Below are 23403 nucleotides of genomic sequence, written 5' to 3' on the forward strand. Positions count from 1 at the left end.
AACACAGTACAAAAAACACTAATTTAGTTGCCAAACAAACTGATCATCCTACCAATACAACATGAATACCCAACAAGAGTTGCATTAAAGGATTTCAACAAAAATAACAGAATAAATGTTTAAGTAAATTTTCAGCGCTAGCATCTCGACTGTGAGTAACAACCCGTATCAGGTGAAATACAGTCGCTGCAATGCAAATCACAACCACGATTATCAGAATGAGAAATTTGGAAAATGTAGCATTGCAAGATTGTAATGTAGCAATGAAATAGTAAACTTAAATCAGAACATTTAAGCTAAACATTATTTGAAACCGTTGCCTTTCTTTGGCAACAAAAATGGGGTGAAGGGTATCTGTCTCTAATGTTTCAGGTTATATAAAAACCTAAATGTTTGGATTAAATACAAACCGGAGACGGAGTTTAGACCAAATCATCGACATTTAGACATCATGTTCTTTACCAAGTCTAGAATCCGAAAGTAATCAAAGAAAAGAGATGATTCCTTTCCCTCCAGTCCATCCCGGCTGACCCTGTTGCTACCAGCCAGGTTGTTACACGGACTGCCACCAACAACGAGATCAAAACCACCGAAGGTGTTCATCATCTGCTCCAACCGATCACCATCTAGCTCCCGTACATCTTCCATGTCATATAAATGACCTTTCTGATTTGTTTGCTCCCACCAACTTCTAACAATATTCCTATTCACTTCAGATTTTTCAACAGACACAACATTCTTCAGAGGAATACCGAGCCGATGAAGAGCTACTTCTGCCCCACCGATTCCAGAAAAGAGAGAAAGAAGATTGATGCCATTAGGATACATCTCCTTCAGAACTGACAAGTGGTATGCCACAGTGTCAACCTGAAATAAACTGAACCATTAAGGAAAGAGAAATTTACGTGGAAACATAAATGCATTAACCATTAGTTACGAAGCGTTAATTTCAAGGATTAAAAGTTGATTCTTAGGAATGTGAACACGAGAATGTAATACTCATGTTTTTTATGAGAATCTAAAAACTATTCTCAGATATCATTCATTCTCATGAGAATATTGAAAGTTCCATCCCAAACACACTTGTAACTTCTTCTTTTTTTCTAAATTTTTTTATTTAAATTTTAAAAAATATTTCAAGGAATATTAAAATATAATCTAACATGTTTTTTAAATATACCTGAGAATAAAATTTAAGTTAAAATATTCCTGGAAATACAATTCCTAAGAATACATTAAGATAGCTTGAAACAAACACCACCATAGAAAACATTAGAAAATATCATAAAAAAGAACACATGCTGAAACTGCATATGACACTTGGAAAACAATATTCTGAATACAAGAAGCCAAAGCCTTAGTTGACGTCTCCCACATAATAGATCAAATGTTGCCATAGTGTTATGTCAACCAATTATTTAAGGAGGTAAGAGGCTATTTATACATAATTAAATTTTAACGGGTTTGTTGTGTTATTTTGGTCTTCCTATATCTAATTACTCTGACTAAGCATAAAATTAAAATTACTAGATAGTTCCAAGGAGTAATATATTCCTTAATGACAGTAAACATCCAGAAGGATCTCTGTGGACTATGGACGCATCATTATTAGAAAGAGAGAAGTATCATACCTGGAATGAATTGCCAAGTGACTTATATCGGTCAGTCCTACTTATTCCACCTCCCCTGGTGTGGTTCCTTGGGAAACCCAACAGTGTTTCTACTTCATCAGGTTCTAGTGGAGCAACCTTGTTCCTTCCAACCCAAACCAGATTCCATTTCCGACATTGATCAAGAACATACTTCTGAACATGATCAGGTGGATCTCCTTCGTAGTTTTCTACAGCTTTTCTAATTCTTTCTGTTAGTTTTGCACTGCCAATACATGTTTGCAAACAATTAAGTTTGGTCCTTGTGTCCCATGAGGGCCACCACTTCCTTGTTAGGGGAAAAGCCTCATGTATTGTGCGCGGCGGAAGTGGTAGAAGTGGGAACCTATTTTGGATGGGGAGATTGTGAATATATCCCCTTTTCCTGGCTGCAGCACAGAAAAACTTTGAATCTACAAATTCAGGCTCAACATCATACAAGAATCTTGAAATTGTTTGCCAGACACCTTTTGGTGCTAAGGCAACATTCTCATAATAGAAGTAAGGAGGCCCAATGGCATCTTCTGGAATCCTCCTGTGAGTTCTGAAGCTTGACTCTGTAGGTACACCAAACCCAATCATTGGGTTTGGAAGATGGAGAGCTTCCTCATCATCTTCATTGATGATTTTCTTCTCACATCCCCTAGGCTTTTTCCTTCCCAACACTTCATAATCATAAAATCTTCGTTTTTTGGACTTAGCATAGTCATTGTATCGTAGCTGTAAAAATAACGTTAAAATAAATTATACATGTGACAGGTAAATGAAGAACACGGGGAACAACAGATGGATGATGGTAGATAATTTTAATGAAAAAAAATTGCACAAAATTATATGCATTAAATTTCTATTTTCTTCATCCCAAGATACCAATATGACAAGGCAAAAATGCTACATTGCTACCTTTTCTTCAGGAGGTAGAAGGGCATCTTCAGCCTTTGCTATTTGAGCAACACCTATAAAATCTACCAATTCATCAAGTGAGGAGTTTTGGCCTGCAGTATTTCATTGTAATAGTTAGCCAAGTAAATAAAGAGTACAAAGTTCATCCAACAGATATAACATTAACTTGTGAACACAAACAAACACAAGGCCATGTGAGGTTATTATTGTGGTTGACCATGTTAATTCTATTAAGACCAAGGTTGTCAAACTCGAGAGTTAAGTAAACTAGTGGAGGCTCAATACACTCGAAGGTTTACTTAATATAAAAAAATGTATTAAAATACCTATAAATAACTTAATATCTCATTATTCCAACTCCATAATAAAGAAAAATAATAAATTAATAAAAGAGCAAAATTTACTAGTACATCACTAGTTAATAAAATAATTACTGTATGCAGTAAAAAAAAATTACTGCATAATCATTAATTAGTGTATTTCCATTTTCAATACAATAAATAGATAGACAAATAATGATTCAGTAAATAGAGAAGAGGATTGCTATTTGTGTATTTTAAAGTTTAGTAAAAAGGGTAAAGGGAAATTCTGAATCTTCAACAAGAGTGCAGCACTCACTAGACACGACTACAGCCGTGAGAACCCCAACGCCAAGCAATATAGCCACAGACACGCAAGTTAAATCTCGATGTGCAAGTCACAATACAACACTCACAAAGCACAAATGCGAGCATATGACAGCCACCATGACTGCAGACAAAGGCACAATAGCAAAAATCCACCTCAGATTGCACTGTGACAAAGACCCTAATTCTCTGTTTTGAAGGGGAGAAAAAATACCTAAATGCACCTTGCACCCTCATTTTGGGGGGATTTTTTTGGGCCCACATAGATGTCTAAAATCACATCTAAAATTGCAATTATGTGCGATCCTACTCGAGCTTGCTCAAGTTTACTCATTTCTACTTGAAAACGAGTTTACTTACAAGTTGAACAGGTTTGTGTTACTACACTCATAAACTAGTGCGTTTTTACGAGTAAACACTCAATTTTGATAACCGTGATTAAGACGAAATTTAGCAAAAAATAGCAAAAGTTATTATCTATTAATTGATTGTACAAACTACACCAATATTCTGAAACAGTAGCAACATTAAAGATGATTATATAACACATGACCTATGGTTGTTACATCTGCATGTAAATCCTGATTATAGTGTTAGCAATTAACTTCGTCAAAAATTTTACTTGGTTTGACAAGAAGTGATTGCAGTATATTCCTAAGGTTCTAAACACAAACGAATTTGTCTCTGCTTTGGACATTGCAACAGTAAATTTCCAGGAAAGGGAAACTACTATGCACTTATGTTCTGTCCATTATTTTGAGTACACAATGGTATAAAATGCATATTGATATGCATTATGGCAGCAGCTAGGACTCAACTGAGAGCAAAAGCCTATCAATAAAATGCATGTTGATATTGACTTGGAGCCAAGCTGGATAAGTTGATCCTGATCTCTAGAAACTAAATGGTGTTGGATCTTTCAAAAAGGCTATTCTTCATTCTTCAAGCACTCATAAATCATAATCACATTTGAAACTACGAGTATTCAAATTCCAATCACATTTGTCACATTGGGAATTGCTGTATGAAATATTCATCCAGAATGTGTTTTAGCTGTGTAACAAAAATTCGTGCTAAGAGAACATATAAAATATCCAAAAGCTGACAACAAATAGAATGTCAATCCTTAAACCTCCTAGAAAACAAATATAATTAGCTAGCAATTCTTTTATTTGTCTAACGGCTCAATTGCCCACAGGACACAAATCAAGGTGCTGAAATCAATTAAAGATAAGGAATCATAAAACAAGCAATAGTAATAAAATCAAAATTTTCTATCATTTTTTGCAAAATAACAAGCTAGCAACTCACACCAAACATATGAATAGGTCATACATAACGCACCTAATCTTTCAATGGCAATTAAAGCCTCCTCCTGCTTATATCCCATTTTCACCAAAGTCCGTAAGGTATCATCATTCTCAGAATCAGAAATATTCTTTTCAATTTCCTGCAAAACAATATCAAATAAAATAAGCAAGCTGTATCTTAATTATAAAACAAAACCTGCACCTATATTGTTTCTTAGCACAAATATCTGTAAAAGCAAGCGGAAGCATGATGACATTTCATGAGATTCCCAAGGAAGGAACATAAACTATCCTAACTGTCTCATGTTTGAAAGTGATTACATGTCCTATAGCACTAGCAGAAACCATCCCAGTAGATGGCACTAAAGACACAAAATAACTTGATAATATGACGAATCAGATCATACAAACTCCAGAAAACAACCATCAAAGCAAAAGATCAAAGATTACTTCATCAGAAAAAATAGTATCTGAGAAATCATCCCAAGAGCTCCCTGCATTCCCTGAAGAAGAAGGATCTGTCACAATTTGCTGCTGTGGCTGGGGAGAACTTTCTAGAGCCTGCAAATATGAAAACAAAAACACCATGATAATTGTAACATTAAAAGTCAAAATCTTATAATATGAAAATGGTATATTAAAGATGTCAGAAAGAAATCTAAAAACTGTTTGTAAAACAAAAGAGCCAAAATGAGAGGTGGAGGGTGAAAAAAAAAAAAACAATTATATGCACAAAAGAACCACAGATCACCCATTGAGGTTGATAAAATATTATTTCAATTGTATTAAGGCACAATTATACTTGGACAATGCTAAATAACAATATTGAAAGATTAAAATAAGAAATTGTTATCCTCTTCGTAATAGGAAAGAATCATAAAAAGTGTATGAAATCTGTTTAAAAATTTAAATGCATAACTTTTTAAGAAAGCATTATCCTCCTAGTTTGAAGAATAAATATATAACCATCAAGCTATTGCTTATCATTTCATACAACATAATTAAAACTTGCATTTCATGAACTAAAATATCACTGCAAATTATTGCAATGACATTTCTGCTACTATTGGAGTATATTTTTACTCCTTACTTATATATGTAGAATAGTAATGTAGATTATTTTTAATCTTCTTCTTTACTGTCACATTTATTGTCTTTATTATAGACCAACATAGATTGGCTCTATATAAACCTGTCTTGTATTCCTTGTGCAGTTGGTGAAAACATATTTTGCTTATTGAAACATTCTCTCATCTTCTCTCTTCCGCTCTCTCTCTCTCTCTCACACAATTTATTATGGTATCATAGAGCTCCTCAATCCTCTTCCCCTTCTTTCTTCTCCGTTCATCTCGACAATCTTGTCATGGCTGAATCCACTTCTCCAGCGGATTCCTCTCCACCACCACCGCCTCCTCCACCTATCAACGCTACTACACCCATCAATACCGTTTCTTCAAAGAACCCTCCCACTAATCCCTCTCCGTCTCTCACCTTTTCCCACACCATATCAAAAAAACTAGACACCAGGAATTATCTTCTTTGGTGCCAGCAGGTCGAACCAGTAATCAAAGGCCACAGACTCCCATCATTTTCTTGTTAACCCACAGATTCCCCAAAAGTTTCTCTCCACTGATCGTGATTATGGTCAGATATCTGAATCCTATCTTGCTTGGGAACAGCAAGATCAACTATTGTTGTCTTGGCTGCAATCTTCCATGTCTAAAGACATGCTTACTTGAGTTATAGGTTGCAAGACGTCCTTTCAATTGTGGGACAAAATACACTCCTACTTTCATTCTCACATGAACGCCAAAGCCTGTCAACTTCACAATGAACTACGCAACACTAATCTTGAAAATCAAACCATTTCTAACTATGTTCTCTGAATTCAAACCCTTGTTGATGCTCTCACAACCATTGGTGACTCAGTTTCTGCAAAAGAGCATCTTGACATCATTCTTGAAGGCTTACCGGAAGAATATGAATCAACTATGTCACTCATCAGCAGTCGTTTTGACATGCTGTCCATAGACGAAGTCAAGACCTTGCTTCTTGGCCATGAGTCTCGTCTTGACAAATTCAAGAAGAAAGCAGTTGCATCTGTCAATGTCACTACCACCAACCTTGAACCCAATTCATCTTTATCGCACCCACAAACAAATCTTGCTCATCAAGAACCTCGACCTCAATTTGCTCAACGTCGTGGGGGTCGCACAAATTTTTGTGGTGGCTGTTTCCCTAATCGTGCTGGTCGCGGACGAGGTAGATTCACTGGATTTCAGTGCCAGGTTTGCCATCGCTATGGACATGTTGCTTCTTCTTGCTACTATAGATTTGATGAGACCTTTGTCCCATCCTCCCCACTGAATGCACCCATGTTCCCCTCTACCAATCACAATGCAGATGCGGGTTCCTGGTACAACAATCAAACCGCTCCAGCCCAGTACTTCCCACCACCCTCACAACAACACGCTCACCCTCCGCCCCAGAATTCTTGGACCTAGACCACAACCCACCCCACAAGTTCACTTTGCCTCCACACATACACAACCTCAAGCCATGATTGCCTCATCTTCCTCCTCGAGCAACAATACTTGGTATCCGGACTCTGGGGCTTCAAACCATGTAACCAATGTCTCTCAAAATATTCAACAGTTTACCCCTTTTGAAGGACCGAATCAAATCCATATTGGTAATGGACAGGGTCTTCATATTAATTCCACAGGTGTCACTACATTTCCCTCCGCGACAAATCCTAAGTTTCAATTTGCTCTAAACAATCTACTGTTTGTTCCCTCCATTACCAAAAATCTAATCAGTGTTAGTCAATTTTCCAAAGATAATTCTGTCTTTTTTGAATCTCACCCTTCCGTTTGCTTGGTAAAATCACAGGATACTAAAGAGATCCTTCTCCAAGGCTTGGTTGGTCCGGATGGTCTGTATCAATTCCCTGCTTTACTTCCCACCACCAGTACACAACCTGTCCAACACTTTAAAACTGCCACATCTCCCTCTGTTAACACGACAAGCCAAAAATCTGTTTCTTTTGCCACTTGGCACTCTAGATTAGGTCATCCTAATGTTGATGTAATGAAACTTGTTTTCCGAAACTTCAATATTCAATCTGTGAACAATATTGAATCAACTTTTTGTGTTTCTTGTTGTCTTGGCAAATCTCATAGATTACCCTCAAATTTTTCCAAAACTGTTTACACTACATCTTTTGAATTAATTTTCAGCAATTTATGGGGCCCTGCACCAGCCACACCTACATGTGGCTATCAATATTATCTCACCTTTGTTGATGCCCACACACGCTTTACATGGATCTATCTTCTCAAAAACAAAGCCCAAACTCTTGGTATCTTTAAGCAGTTTCATACTATGGTTAAGAATCAATACAACCAACCAATCAAAGCTTTACAAACTGATTGGGGTGGTGAGTATCGCACCTTTACAACGTATCTCAATGATGTTGGAATTCAACATCGTATCATATGCCCACACACACACCACTAAAATGGGGTTGTCGAACGAAAACATAGGCACATTGTTGAACTTGGCCTCACCTTGTTAACCCAAGCTAATTTGCCTATACAATTCTGGGATCATGCCTTCCTCACTAGCGTTTATCTAATCAATCGGCTTCCATCTTCCTCTATTCAAAATGCGGTTCCATATCACAAACTTTTCCACCAACCCCCAGATTATCACTTTCTCAAAGTCTTTGGTTGCTCTTGTTTTCCACATCTTAGACCTTACAACAAAAACAAACTTCAATTTCGATCACAAGAATGTGTCTTTTTGGGGTATTCAACCTCTCACAAAGGCTACAAGTGCCTTGCCACTGATGGACGTCTCTATGTTTCTAAAGATGTTGTATTTAATGAAACTATGTTTCCCTGCAAGGATCTCTTCTCTCCGTCCACTGCCCATGCTTCCCAAAGCTCTATTCAAGTTCCTTTTACTGTGACCCACACTCAAACCTCTACACCTTACTCCTCGTCAATGTCCTCACATGAGCCCTGTCCAATTCCCACTCATCAAACGCCACCCACTATGGAAGCCAAGCCTTACACTCCAACATCCTCACCAAACATGTCTTCTGAACCCTCTAACCCACAAGCCGTTGCCACGGGTACCTCTCCATCCAATTTATCCATCCCCACATCACCTGTCCCTGAATCCAATACATTGCCATTCATTCATCCTCACAATATTCACCCTATGACAACAAGAGCAAAAGATGGCATTGCCAAACCATGTCTACAACCCACACTTCTATTAACCCATGTTGAACCCAAAACAATCAAACAAGCCTTATCCAATTCAACCTGGTCTGCTGCAATGCAGACAGAATACAATGCCTTGCTTAGTAATGGCACATGGTCTCTAGTTCATCTACCACCACATAGAACTGCCATAGGCTGTAAATGGGTCTTTCGTGTCAAAGAAAATCCAGATGGCACTGTCCAAAAGTACAAAGGTCGTCTCATGGCTAAGGGGTTCAATCAACAATTTGGATTTGACTATAATGAAACCTTCTCACCTGTCATCAAACCTGTCACAGTTCGGCTTATCCTTACTCTTGCCTTAACCCATCATTGGCCTCATCAACAATTAGATGTCAATAATGTCTTTCTAAATGGCACCCTTGAAGAGGAAGTGTATATGACTCAACCCCCCGGATTTGAAGCTACTGATAAAAACCTAGTCTGTAAACTTCACAAAGCCATCTATGGGCTCAAACAAGCAACTCGTGCTTGGTTTGAGAAGTTAAAATCAACTCTACTGCAGTTTAACTTCCAAGCAAGCAAGTGTGATCCGTCTTTGTTCTTATACTCAAATGCCAACAATGTCATCTATAACTTGGTATATGTAGATGACATTATCATCACCGAGAATAATCCAACCCTTCTTCATACACTTGTTTCTCGACTTCACTCAGCCTTTTCCCTTAAAGATCTTGGTGATCTTGATGACTTCCTTGGCATTGAAGTAAAACTCAGTCTGATGGCTCCCTTATCCTAACTTAAAGCAAATATTTTAGGGATCTCTTAAACCGCGCAGATATGGAAGCTTCAGAACCCATTTCTTCTCCAATGATTAGTGGCTGCAAACTATCAAAAGTTGGCACCGAAGACTTCCTAGATGCATCTCTCTACCGTTCGGTAGTTGGCGTATTACAATATGCCACTATAACAAGACCCGAAATTAGCTTCTCAGTAAACAAAGTCTGTCAATTTATGTCTCATCCTCTTGCACATCACTGGTCCGTTGTTAAACATATTCTCCGCTATCTAAAGGGCACTACCTCTTGGGGTCTCCATCTGCAACCAGCCCCTTCCAACTCCCCTTTATCCATTCATGCCTACTATGATGCAAACTAGGCGTCTGATCCTGATGATAGGAGATCTACATCAGGAGCCTCCATCTTTCTTGGACCAAATCTTGTGTCTTGGTGGTCCAAAAAGCAAACTGTTGTTGCTCGTTCCAGCACTAAAGCAGACTATAGAAACCTTGCTCTTGCCACAGCTGAATTTACTTGGATACAAACCTTGCTCTCTGAACTTAAAGTTCGTCATTCAACTCCAATCGTTTTCTGTGACAACTTGAGCACCGTGGCCCTAGCTCACAACCTTGTTCTTCATGCACGCACCAAGCATATGGAATTAGATCTGTTCTTTGTTCGAGAAAAGGTAGCTTCCAAGCATCTTCAAGTAGTGCATGTTCCAGCCATCGATCAATGTGCTGATGTTCTCCCAAAAGCTCTATCTCCTGCACGGTTTTGTGTTCTTCGATCCAAGCTTCAAGTAGTCAAGTCTCCTCATCCTACTTGAGCTTGCGGGGGGCTATTGGAGTTTTACTCCTTACTTATATATGTAGAATAGTAATGTAGATTATTTTTAATCTTCTTCTTTAATGTCACATTTATTGTCTTTATTATAGACCAACATAGATTGGCTCTATATAAACCTGTCTTGTATTCCTTGTGCAGTTAGTGAAAACATATTTTGCTTATTGAAACATTCTCTCATCTTCTCTCTTCCGCTCTCTCTCTCTCTCTCTCACAATTCTATTAGCTACAAAAGTGCAAAATTAGAGAGGACGCATATTTATCAATCTCAAATGGCAATGTGGTGGCCAATTCCTAAAATGCTATTGCAGAAAGTGGGATGGCCACTACCTTAAATATTATAATAGAAACTAAATAGTGTATGCTACATATAATAAACACTCAAAAAACAAAACAAAACAAAACACCCAAAAATCAAGATGGATAAGTCAGAGTTTACACACACAATCACCATTAATCTAGAAGCATTAAGAACATTCCAATAAGTCAAGAAAAAGAAAGATGATGGTTAAATTCAATAAGAAAATAACCAAACAAATTAGACAAAAATTAGCAAAATGTGATATGGACAGTCTAAAGGAAGAACAAAGGCTTAAATATGCTTTTAGACACTTAAATATGGGATAAATTTGAATTTCAAATTTAAAATTAAATTTTTAGTCCCAGAATTTTGTTTTTAAAAAAATCCAATCCCCCTACCAAAACATAATCAGCGAATCAGTCACAAAAAATCTGCCTACTAATGTACTTGTTACTCATTAGTAAAAACCTCGCATCAAACCTAGCTGATGGCATGATGCTACATAACTAACTTAATTTGCCCTTGCCATCGGTTTTTGAAGGATACATCATGTTCATGGTAACACTGCTATAGCATAATAGCACATGAAAAGCCACTATTTTTAACACTATTGAAAACCACTCCACTATTTGAATCCCATAGCAGCCCATGGCCACTCCATTCAACTACTGTGTTGTAGCTCAATATTGACTACTATGTGTAGATGTCTGCAACCTCACTCTCGCACACAGATAGACTGTTTTCAAAAGTTGAACTTGTGACCTCCAAGTCACAAGAAAAGCAACCTTACTGTTGCTACAAGGCTCACCCTGTCCAGATTTCGCAGGATGGCCCAAAAAATTAACAGCTACCAATGGAAACCAGCAATGATTCAAAATTCATTATATAGATTTTAAGATGCTAACAAGTCCACAACATGGAAACAGAACTGTATTAAATTAGGAAATGAGGTGAGACAACTACATGAAAGAAATTGGTTATAATTCAATAATAGATCAAAGAGACAAGGTCACAATGCTCAAGACATAAGAAAATATAAACTCACCTTGTATGTGAGAAGTTCTTCAAGTAGTTTAGCTTCATTTTCCTCACCTAGATGTTCATCAGAGCAATATTATTTGTGAACTTAACGAATCAAATCTATATTTAAATAGAGTAAAGCAATGCTTTTACCATATTCCTGAATTACTTTAGAAACCATTTCTCTAGAAAATCCCATGCCGACAAAGTGGTCAAGTGCTTTGGAATTAGCCAAAACTGCAGATGAACTTGCCTTAAGTGGGAGAGAATAGGACATTAGTAGCTGAAAAATCTCTATTTCCTTTGTAGAGTGTTATTTCTACATGCTCATTTCTCAAGAATGTATTTTTGCATTGGTTTAAAATGCTTTGTAGATAGGGTAATTGGAAAAACCATCAAAGAAAAAAAAAAAAAAAAAAAAAAGAGCCTTTAATAGTAGACAGAGGTCCTGTACAAAAGAAATAATGAAAATAATATTACATCTTTTTTTGTGTGCAATAAAATAGAGGAAGTGACAGTATCAAAAGAAAGGCAACAGCTTGTAAGCATTTGAGTATAAAGTTATAAAACTTCTGATTATAATATTCCACACTCCACAGTGGCCTTAGAATATAGAATCAGATATATTAAGGTTACCCAAATACAGAAGAGGATGCAAAATCAGTGAACAAGTGCAGATCATAGCAATAGAAAAGAAGAGATTTGATTCATTAAGAACTAGTTACAATGAGTTAATAAACACAACAATGACGAGACCTTTTCCAACGGGGTGAGGTAATTTCAAAAGATCAAAAGACATAATGTTCTATTGTGAAAAACTAATGTATGGATTCCACAAAAATCCAAACAGTAAAATAGACACAATACATGAAAAGTATATTTTATGGTTTCAATTCTCAAGGTCTTTTTTCTTCATTGACCTGCTAGGTTAGTTTATCATGATTAGTTGGTTATCAAGTTACACTTACACCAACATTTGGAATGAGAATAAGCCCAAATAAAATTTTAATTGATAAAAACAATGTATTTGCATTATCTTTCACATTCAGGAATTATATCCTCTAAATTCTTAATATTCAACCACTCATTCAAAAAGATGATCTCAAGCAAACATAAGGCTTACCTCTCCAGACCCAGTAACAGCATCACCATTAGGAACAGTTAAACATGAAGATGAAGACTGATAGTTCTCAATTTCAAGCTCATCTTCAGTGTTCCAATCAAAATTGTCACTCTCCACACCAGAATCATCTCCTCCCTGCAATAATTGTTTAAAAAGAGAAGCAAAAGCTAAGTTGAAAAAGGAAAACATGAAACAATAAAAAGTGAGAAAGAAGAAAATAATTTAAGAACCATATATTCTCATAAAGAAAACTAAAGGTGTAGTTGTGAACAAGGACACAGAACTAAAATATGCTAATGTGTGGATAGGATTTGAAAATTGACAAATAAAACATACCATCTTCAATCTCTCAGCTTCGCAGACTACAGATATTTTGGCTGCCCAAGCACAGAAGCAAGAGAATTAGAAACACACAAAACTAATTACATTTAGCAATAGCAGTCAAACCAAGCTATTCAAAAGGCTTCACGAAATCAATTCAGTGAAAACATTTTAACAGGACTCGACCAGTGTTCAATCTTCAAACAGAAATCTTCAGCATGCCACCATAAAGTTTTCAATTTCTAAGCCGTACCAAAAGCCTGTTACTAATCAATCTAAACTACTTGAAACGGTGGGAGCAAACCCAGAATTCACCAAAAACTCCAAACAGCCAATTCTAATAGGTGATACCACTAGCCAGTGCCAAAATACATGGACAATTATTTATAACCTAAAACTTCACAATGCACAAATTTTGACAGATAAGATCCACAAAGTTATGCATGCATCAATAATTACCCCAATTTGTAATATTTTAAATAGTTTCATAAGGCGTTAAAATTTTGGGTTAAGAGCATTTAATTGTGAACATGATTAAAAGTTAGTTTTGAACATTTATTAACATTGTAACCTTAGTGGATCGGATAAAGATTTTAGATGCTCTTAAATATAATAATAATAGTATTATTATTACGATTATTATTATTGAAGGCATTTAAAACTTCTTTATATAATCTAAAATACTAAAATCAGTAATTGGATGATCAGGATTAGTTACCAATGACACCAATAGTTGTTAAAAAAGACAACATATTATTCACCAATGTTAAGACTTAAGTGATTCATTTATACCATAAATGACTAAAGTGTAACTCAGCCCTCCAAAGAAGGGAGCAAATGTTCTAAAATAAGAAGGGAGGGGAGTCTAATTTAAGCAGCACTGATGCGAGTGTAGGGTAATTTACTCTAGAATTAATGGACAGGATTTATTGGACCAGTTTTGCTTAATGGATGATTTATAGGCATTGAATTATCCATAGGTCCAACCATCCCCTGCATTGACCAATTGAATATTATTCAATTACACAAAAACAAAATCCTGCTCTTCAGAGCAAGAGCTCCTTCCAGTTATCTCTTCATCATGCTATCTTGCCACCACTGTTCTATCCTTGGCTACATCAAGCTTTCTGTAACATTAGCTGTGGTGATAACATTATTTCTTCTCCACAAAATTTTGACAATGAAAAAGGCAAAAAGGAACAACACAAACAAAAAAAGAAATTGGCAAAAAGTTCTTCAAACAAATATTTACATCAGCAAAATACCACTCTCACTTAACTCTAGTATTATTAATGATAATGATAATGATAATAATAATAATAATAATAATAATACATGATAAAAAAAATTACTCAAATAGAATTAAAAAAAAATCAAGTCATGAGAAAATAGTGTAAAATAATAATAAAATTTAACAACGAATGAATTTTAGGAGTTCATTTCATCTGTTGATTTGATTATCAGGTGGGTCATTGATAAGATTTGGATATCCATCCATTACATAAGTCATGGGTGAATAAGAGTTATCTAATTTTCTGACAGATTTTAATATTACCTCTTCAGTTTTACCCATCTATTACAATCTAGTTTATGGTTTTTAGTCCTGCAAAAAAAAAGGGGAAAGGGAAACCAAAAAGAACCATAGAGTAAGTGGTTAAGAGGGATCTCGTGATGAATACAGTAGTATCCAAGGGAAATCTTTAACTAAGCTCAATGGTATCATGTGATTTCATGTAGCTGATCTCACCTAGAAGGGTAAGATTTTTGTTGTTGATGTATTATAGTCTAGTTCAAAGTCCATCCACTAGAAACACCTCCATGAAACAGAATGATATAGAAATATAATGAGTTGCACACAAAAAACAGGGGGAAAAAATAGAATCATTGCTTATTGTGATGAGAGAGAACAGATAACCATGCCATGTGTTGCTTCCAGCAACAAGAGAGAGAATTGACAACATCACAAAGCTCCAATTGACTCAGTCTGAGACAACCAAAAGACTCAAAGGGATTTAGGGGCATTTAAGTTCAGAGATGTTTGGGGATTTTGAGGCATATCGAAGATCTGCATGTGCTACACAAAAACACTCCATTGTGAGCATTTTGGATAAGACAACCTTGGTCAAGCCACAACATTAGCCAATGAGCAGCTATTGGCAACCCTGTCTATGACATGCAACACCCACCCCCACCCCCACCCCCCAAAAAAAAGGCAACAAACATCCACCTGACTAACAGAGATCATCATGTGGCTATAATGTACTCCTGTGCAACACACCTGTCGACATAAAACATTATCCACATGTGAAGGAAAATGCCTCTCATCACAGTACTCTGGACAATGGGTTGCTGGGCAATGGTCCAATCTAGCATTAGGTGGTTGCCTAGCAGCTTGCCAATTTACTTACGGGAATGCTTTTTGGCGATAGAAGTAAGGCGTAACTTTGACCACAACAATAAAAGCAACAAATTCGAGGTGCTGGTAACAGATTCAAGCATTTGGAAACAGGACCATGCCGCATATCATATATATGAACAAAAATGCTACACAAATGAAAAACAATAGCTGATTGAGCCCAAAACCATCCTGCCTAAAGCTGATAAACACACAAAACCTCAACCTCGGATTCTATTTATTTTTTTCCATCTTCGACCAACAGGCATTGATTACTCTCTAAAAATTTCAAAGACAACAATTATGAACCACATAACAATTAACACATGCAATGGTACCATAAAAAACAAAAGGACAAAACTTAAATAATGTACATATGGTACTATTGGTGCAGTTTTTCTAATCAGAATTGGACTTCCAACTCAATAATTTGAGACTTAAGATTCCATTAAATATCAAAGCTAAGCACGATGAATATCCAATTCTAGTAGAAGAACACAGTCATCTCAAGTTTTACCCTAAAAAACACAGCGAAAATAAAATTCATCCATTTTCCCTTGCAAAACAAACACACATGCAATTTGTAAAACTCTCATGAAACGCCCACATGAAATAATTATTTTTCTAAATTAAGCAAACCAAAAACAGAAACCCTAGAAGAAAAAAAAATTAGTTAATCATCATTCTCCAATTGATACAATTTCAAACAACACAGAAACTCACAACCACAAGCACAATTCCCTACCGGTCAGAAAATGTAGAAGCGTAAACTCACCAATAAATCAAAATCGCACTTCCACAGCTTCACCTCTGCACAAAACAAGCAAAAAAAACACAAGGTCAACACAAATTCAACCGCTTATGATCACAAAAAGGAAAAATAAAAGAAAAGGTCCAGAAGCCTGCGCACGAGAATCTTGCGAGGGGAAAGAAAGATTCTCACCATGGAGTGACGAGTGAAAGAGAAAGCGAAAGAGAGAAGAGGGTTTTGAAACTGACTCAGACTGAGTTACATCCCTGAATAAGGTACAAATTCAGGGACAATGCACAACATTGGCATGGAAAAACTTCCCACACTCGCGCACTCTCTGTGTGAGGTTTTTTCCTGTTCCACCCAAAGTGGGTCCCAGCATCAAACGGTTGGAAGAGAAGGAAATGAAGAAATCTGAGCCGTTTGATTCCAATACCAGCTCTAAAGCTGGTTTGTTTTGGAGAGATGTTACCAAAGAAAAGGAAATGAAATGGAAAGAAATCGGTGGGAACCGTCTGATGCGCGAGTATGATTTCACAATCATACTCGAGAGAGTGAAATAGGTGAAAAAGAATAATTTAATTTCTTTTTCTCCTATTTAATGCAAAGTGATAAAGATTCTTGAAAACTGTGATAATAATGTGATGTGACAAATTTCTTTCTTATAAATTAGATAAAAATATTTTATTAATTATTTATTTTATCTCTTAATATTAATAATTTAATAAAAATATTTTTAGTCTTATATTTATGTTTTTAATATTTATAATTTAATTTTTTTAAATTTTATACATATAATTTTTTTAATTTTTTAATTATATTATTATTTTTAATATCACCTTTTTATGTTTATATTACATAATATAATTTAATTTTATGAGAATAAAAAATGATATATCAATATTAAATATTGTAATTAAAATAAAAAAATAAATATAAAATGATAAATTATATTTTAAAAATTTGTTTATGTAAATTTTTAAAATATTATAAAAATATGTTTTTTTAATTATTCTTTAAAAGAGGATAAAATTTAAAAATATATTTTTTCAAATAAGAGTTTTAAATAAATACATTAAAAATTACTTACTCTCTTCAAATATAAGATGTCTTCTTAAAAATATTTAAAAAAATGAGTCTTTAGTTTTAGTTTTTTTATAATGAATTCATTTTTTTTTTTAAACTATAGAAATATTTTTTTAATAAAATAAGTGTTTTATTTTTTTAAGTGTTTTTTATTTATTTTTAAATAAGTAATTTTTAATTTTTAAAAAAATAACTTTCCTTTATTTCTTAAATAACTGTTTATTTTTAAACAAACTTGTTTAAAATTATTTTTTTTTTAGATTAAATAAACAAATTTAATATTTAATTTGTAATGTCAGTTTTAAATTTTAACATTTATTATAACGTGATAAGTTAATTGTTAGAGTTTAATGGGTCATAGATAGAAGAGTATATAAAGCTTTCTCGGAGTCTCATAAGCTCATTGTGAAAGAAATTATAGAGAGAACGATTTTGGGTCCGTGAGCTCTTTCTCTCCTAAATTTATCTGTTTGATTCTTCTTCTTCTTCTCTAAATCATTAATCTCTTCTGTCTCTTTTTTGAATTCAGGCTAGGAAACTTGATTTTAGTAGATTGAAGTCTACGGGTCGACCGTTCAAAAATTATTATCCTTCTTCCTCTTTCTTGGCTGTTTTGAGCCAATTTTCAGGTAAAGGAAGCTAAAATTGTGATAGATGGGTTGCATGTGAGTTTAAAAATTCAATTGATGCATGAATTAGAGATTAATTTGCTGATTTGAGGGGTTTTTCCCGTTTTCGGGGTTTTTAGGCTAAAACTAGATTTTGATTGATTTTGATGCATCGGATGCGTGCATGTTGTTTATAGGATTTGAATTGAACTATTTTTGGTGTATGGGTGATATCTCTTTATTTGCATGTTGAATTTTTTTGAGTTTCAGGTGTGGATGTCCAAAAATGGTGAAGAACATGATGTCCTCTATCATCAAACAATTGAGTTGTTTTAAAGGACTAGGTCCTTTGGGGGCCACGTGACAAAGAGGGATCTCTAAAACCAAAGGGCTAAGCCATTTTAAAGAGATTAGTACTTTTAAACTGACTAAGCCATTTTAAAGGGTTGAGGCCTTTGGGGGCCGCATGTTAAGGAGAATCCTTAGAATCAAAGTGTTAAGCGCTTTGGGAGGCGCTGAGCGGTTTGGTTCTTTTTGAATTAGACTTTGTTGTCTACATAAAAGTTGTAGCATTGGATGTTAGTTTTTCAATGGCGTTTGAATCGCCTAAAAAGGATGTCTAAAACTCCAATTATGGTTGTTTTAGTGAACAAGGGTCAACCTGTCAACATTGATTATATCTGTTATGATTTTTTAATTTTTTTGCTAAGTACATGATTTGTTTAGAATTTCATGTCTTCATAAGAGTTGCAGATTATCCTCTTATCTTTCTTTTGAGATAATTTTGAGCTTATTTTGATGAGTATAACTCTCTATGTGTTTTTTTCTTTGACATTTGTCGAAGGGAGATGCATGTTATTTTAATGTTCTAAGGTGTTATCATGTGGATTAAAAAGTTATATGATACTATGTTATAGAATTGGTTCATATAGGTATGATATATGATGCAAATTGGTGCTTGATTCATATGTATGCTTGGTAATGATATATATGAATGTTTAAACATAATATGATATGTATATATGTTTATATGAGAATGATATTGATCATAGTGGTGGATTGACCGTGTATGATGTATGATGCATTATTTGCATGTGATGCCTTATGGCATGTGACTAGCCTAGGAATTGAGGAGAGGGAATAATGTTTTTGAATTATAAGAACTCACATAGAGTCTTTTGAGAGTGGTGCTTAGATATGTCACTGGTTTGGATGATAGTGGTACTTAAATAGGCCACTTATTTTGGGTGAGAGTGGTGCTTAAATAGGTCACTGGTTTGAGTGAGTCTCCTCTAAGTCCTTACCTAGTGTTGGAGTGAGGTATAAGGTCGAGGGTTATTCTCTTAACCAAATATTAGGGAAGGTTGCGTGGTTTTTAGCGAACAGGCGGTGGGCAAAATCCATAAGTGACGTGGTAATGCATGTCAAGGTCGTGATAACTGGTAAGCCTATACACAGTTGTACTATTCCAGATGGTAGAATCGAACTTCCAAGTGTGTAAGTGACATTATCCGAGTAAACCCGAGTGAGGATTAATATCTCGATTTACTATGATCGTTAGGGCGCATTGGGCGTGAAAATGGTTGGGGTGGTTTCGGTAGGATGAAATGTCACTTATACTGCTCTATTGTTAGGGGATCTCTTAAGGTGAATGCGTAACGACTCATTAGATGATTGATATGCATTAATATTTATCATGTATTGCATGATTATTGTATGATAGAGTGCATTGTTTGACTTTATGAATATGTTGGTTGATATGATGATTGTATAACATAGATGTGGATCATTTTGCTTATATGATAGTTTTTTAAACTCTAGCTTACCTTTATGTTTTCATGTGGATGAATTACGATGATCATACTTTGTATGCGAGCAAGTCAGGACTAGCTTGGAATTGTGGTGACCACTACAGAGGTATGAGATTTTGGTCTTAATGTCATATTGACATAGGATGTATTAGTTATAGGACTTGACCAACAATAGGACATTACCATGATTTTTTGATGACTGTATATATTTATATACATATTTTTTAGGGTGGTTCCTATATATAAATAAAGATTTTATTTATTTTACTCGTATATTCATAAATGCATTATTATTTAGTTTATGGTTATCTTGTCGATTATATAGTTACATGATTCACATGGTGTAAAGGTCATGACAAGTCATTACATTTATAATTTTAGTTTATCATTAAATGTTGGTTTTTTTATTAAAATTATAACATTAAGTATAATTTTATATTATGTAAATAATTAATATTTAGATTAAATAATATTTGTTATTATTTTTATTGTATCTTCATTTTTTTCTAGTTTTATTTTATAAGAAAAAATAGAATTAAAATATAATTTAGTTTAATTATTATTAAATATTAATTATTATAGCATATAACTATATGAAATCATGATTAATATTATGATTTTATTGGTTAATGAATATATATTTTGTGATTGAATCATAATTACAAAATTTATAAATTTAGATTAGATTATTAAAATTGTAAAATTGATTATTAAAAAACCAAAAAATGTAGATTGAATATTATAGGGACAAAAATTATAATTTAACTAAAGACTTTAATGTGTTTTATATTTTTTAAATGTAAAATAAATTCATTTTTAGTTTTTCTAATTTAAAAATTATTTTAATAAAAAATTTATTTTAACTAATAATATCACCGACTCAAATTGTACGATATTAATTAAAATTAATGAAATATTGTTATAATAAATAATCTTTATATTTAATGTTAATCTAACTTAAATGAAATCTTAATAAAAAAAAAAGTTGTATATAATAAATAAATAAGTCAAAATTAAGTCTCTTATTTGAAACGCGTTAATATGTTTCCTTTATTATTTGAATATTACATTCTGATAATGAAGAAAGATTGAATGAAAAAATTAATGAGTAATATTATAAAAAAAAATATTTAATTCTTTTACATTAAGTGTATACATTATGATAATTTACATTTATTATTTATCATAATGATATAATAAATTTTTAGTGGGAGTAGTAATTGGTCTTATCTCTAAAATTTATATTTTTAATATAACAGATAAGTTTGATCAACAAAACATATTATTAAGAAATTCACGAATAAACAAACAAATTCATAAATCTAGTGAAAATTTAGAATTTTGTAAGAAAATTAAACTGAAAGATAATTTTTTAAGTGTTATGAAAACATGAAAAAAGAAAAAAAAATATTTGTAACAAAATCAAACATTTTAAATAATAAAAAAAGTTTTAACATACTAATATTTTAATCAAAGTCTTAACATTTAAAAAAAATTAGTATTTTAGTATGTATAAGATTAAATGTCTATTATATATAATCATAATTTATAATATATTATATTATAAATAAATGTTATGTTTAAATATATATAATATATTTAAAATTTTTATAAATAATATTTTTAAATATATAAATTATATTTTAGATGTATAATATATAATTTATATTAAATTATTTTTTATTAATAATTTATTTTTAAATATTAAAATTTAATTTATAAACAATTTTAATAAATAAAAATAAATTAAATAAACAATTAAAAGAATCCCTATAAATATTTTATTAAAATACATATAAAATAGTCATTCATATTAATATATAAGAATTGGTTAAAAGTGTAAACATGCTGACCAAATACCAAAATCTTAGTATCTTAAAAGATACCAAAACATATTATTATCACTGCTTTCAACATTAAACCCTCAAAGTTAACACATTTCATGAAATGGTCAAAAATTTGCTATGACCATGCAAATTAAAAAAAAAAAAACAATGAACAAGTTTAACATATAAAATCGTGAACTTTATCTCATATATTCATCAATAATTCTTACTGATTATCTTTTAATTTTCATTTTTATTAGTGGTTTTTATCTCTAAAATCGTACTACAAACTTTATTATTTTTGAAATCACTCACTCCCTATAAATCAGTAAAAAATACACTTTGTATGACTACTTACTTTTAAATTTTAATATTTTTATTTGCTTTAATCACCCAAAATCTCTCAAAAATTAATATATGAATGTATAGAGTGTCTTTTTCGATTACTAATAATAATAATAATAAATGTTAGGAAAAATTATTTTTTTACTAATAATAATGATAAATGTTAGGAAAAATTATTCTAATAATTCTTACTGATTATCTTTTAATTTTAATTTTTATTAGTAATTTTTATCTCTAAAATCGTACCACAAACTTTATTATTTTTGAAATCACTCACTCCCTATAAATCAGTAAAAAATACACTTTGTATGACTACTTACTTTTAAATTTTAATATTTTTATTTGCTTTAATCACTCAAAATCTCTCAAAAATTAATATATGAATGTATAGAGTGTCTTTTTTGATTACTAATAATAATAATAATAAATGTTAGGAAAATTTATTTTTTTACTAATAATAATGATAAATGTTAGGAAAAATTATTCTTTGTATTATGTTTTACAATTGTTTTAAAAGTTTAAAAATGATTACAATTTTTTTATAAAAATATTTATGCAGATTTTTCTATTTAAAAATAAATTTTATTATTTTTGAACAAATGAGAATTTTAAAAATATATTCATTCTTCTTAACAAAATAATGCTGGTCTAGAATCAAAAATAAATTAACATTAATTTAATTTAACTATCTCATGCTTTTAACTATCTCAACCCCTCTTTATTTTATTATTAGGCTAATTATAGTAGTTTGACTTGTTAACTCAAATCACATAAATCAAAGGTTAAATTTTAAAAGAAATATTTATATAAAAAATTTATTAAAAAAAATCAATTATATATATATATATATATATATATATATATATATATATATATGCACGTATGTGCATGCATGTTAAATTGATAAATCAAATGAGTCAAAATATATATAACTCAAATTTAATTTATTTATTTATCAAACTCAATTTTTAGTTAAATTTTTTTGTTAAAGTTCAATTCATTTAACTCATGAGTTAAATTTAATAAATTAATTATAAAATCAAATTCTAAATTATTTATGAATTAATTAAGTTTACTATCATACTTGCAGCTACTACTTGCTTTTATGTACCTTTAAGTACAATAGAGAAATCAAGTTAGATAATTTTTTTTTATAAAATATATTTGTGAATTGTTATGTTTTAATTATTATTATTATTTTTGTGAAAATATGAAAAAATTGGTCTTTCATTTTTTTTATTTTGAAAATGTTCTATCATATTGTTATATCTTCAATTTTATTTTTTTTAGTTTTACCCATGTAATTACTTCTTAAATTACTTCACAAATTACTCATATTTTTCATTTAACTATTCACTACTCAAATTTTATATTATTTGTAATTTTTTATCTTTTATTTTTTTTAATACACAAATGCATTTGTGCTTCTTTGACACTAGTATAAATTATAAAAGTTTAAAATTACAAATTT

The 23403-nt window shown here is 32.5% G+C and overlaps 1 protein-coding gene across 2 annotated transcripts; it reads right to left on the reverse strand.

The window, feature by feature from the left end:
• Window positions 1-256: 256 nt before the first annotated feature.
• LOC109814639 (DNA (cytosine-5)-methyltransferase DRM2) lies at window positions 257-16685 on the reverse strand. Of its 2 annotated transcripts, none has more exons than XM_083067782.1 (11): window positions 16449-16685; window positions 16251-16315; window positions 13126-13166; window positions 12790-12924; window positions 11820-11919; window positions 11692-11738; window positions 4939-5049; window positions 4523-4628; window positions 2553-2644; window positions 1632-2369; window positions 257-867 (listed from the first exon to the last, which is right to left on the reverse strand). In XM_083067782.1, exons 3-11 carry the CDS (start codon window positions 13126-13128, stop codon window positions 433-435), a joined length of 1767 nt encoding a protein of 588 aa, XP_082923908.1. In that variant the 5' UTR covers window positions 13129-13166; window positions 16251-16315; window positions 16449-16685; the 3' UTR covers window positions 257-432. The 2 variants fall into 2 exon arrangements, with proteins under 2 accessions (XP_082923908.1, XP_020234702.2); XM_020379113.3 differs by having other exon boundaries at window positions 16281-16315; window positions 16449-16683.
• Window positions 16686-23403: the final 6718 nt, after the last annotated feature.

This window comes from Cajanus cajan, chromosome 2, assembly GCF_000230855.2.
Source record: "Cajanus cajan strain Asha chromosome 2, NIPB_CcT2T_4, whole genome shotgun sequence".
In the NCBI taxonomy this organism is placed as follows: Eukaryota; Viridiplantae; Streptophyta; class Magnoliopsida; order Fabales; family Fabaceae; genus Cajanus; species Cajanus cajan.

Bases quoted from the DNA above. Each gene is read 5' to 3' on its own strand.
- LOC109814639 (XM_083067782.1), bottom strand. The intron at 11,739-11,819 runs GTAAAAGCATTG...ATGAACATCTAG, and splicing joins TAAAGTAATTCAGGAATATG to GTGAGGAAAATGAAGCTAAA. The intron at 2,645-4,522 runs GTGCGTTATGTA...GAAATACTGCAG, and splicing joins AATTGCCATTGAAAGATTAG to GCCAAAACTCCTCACTTGAT.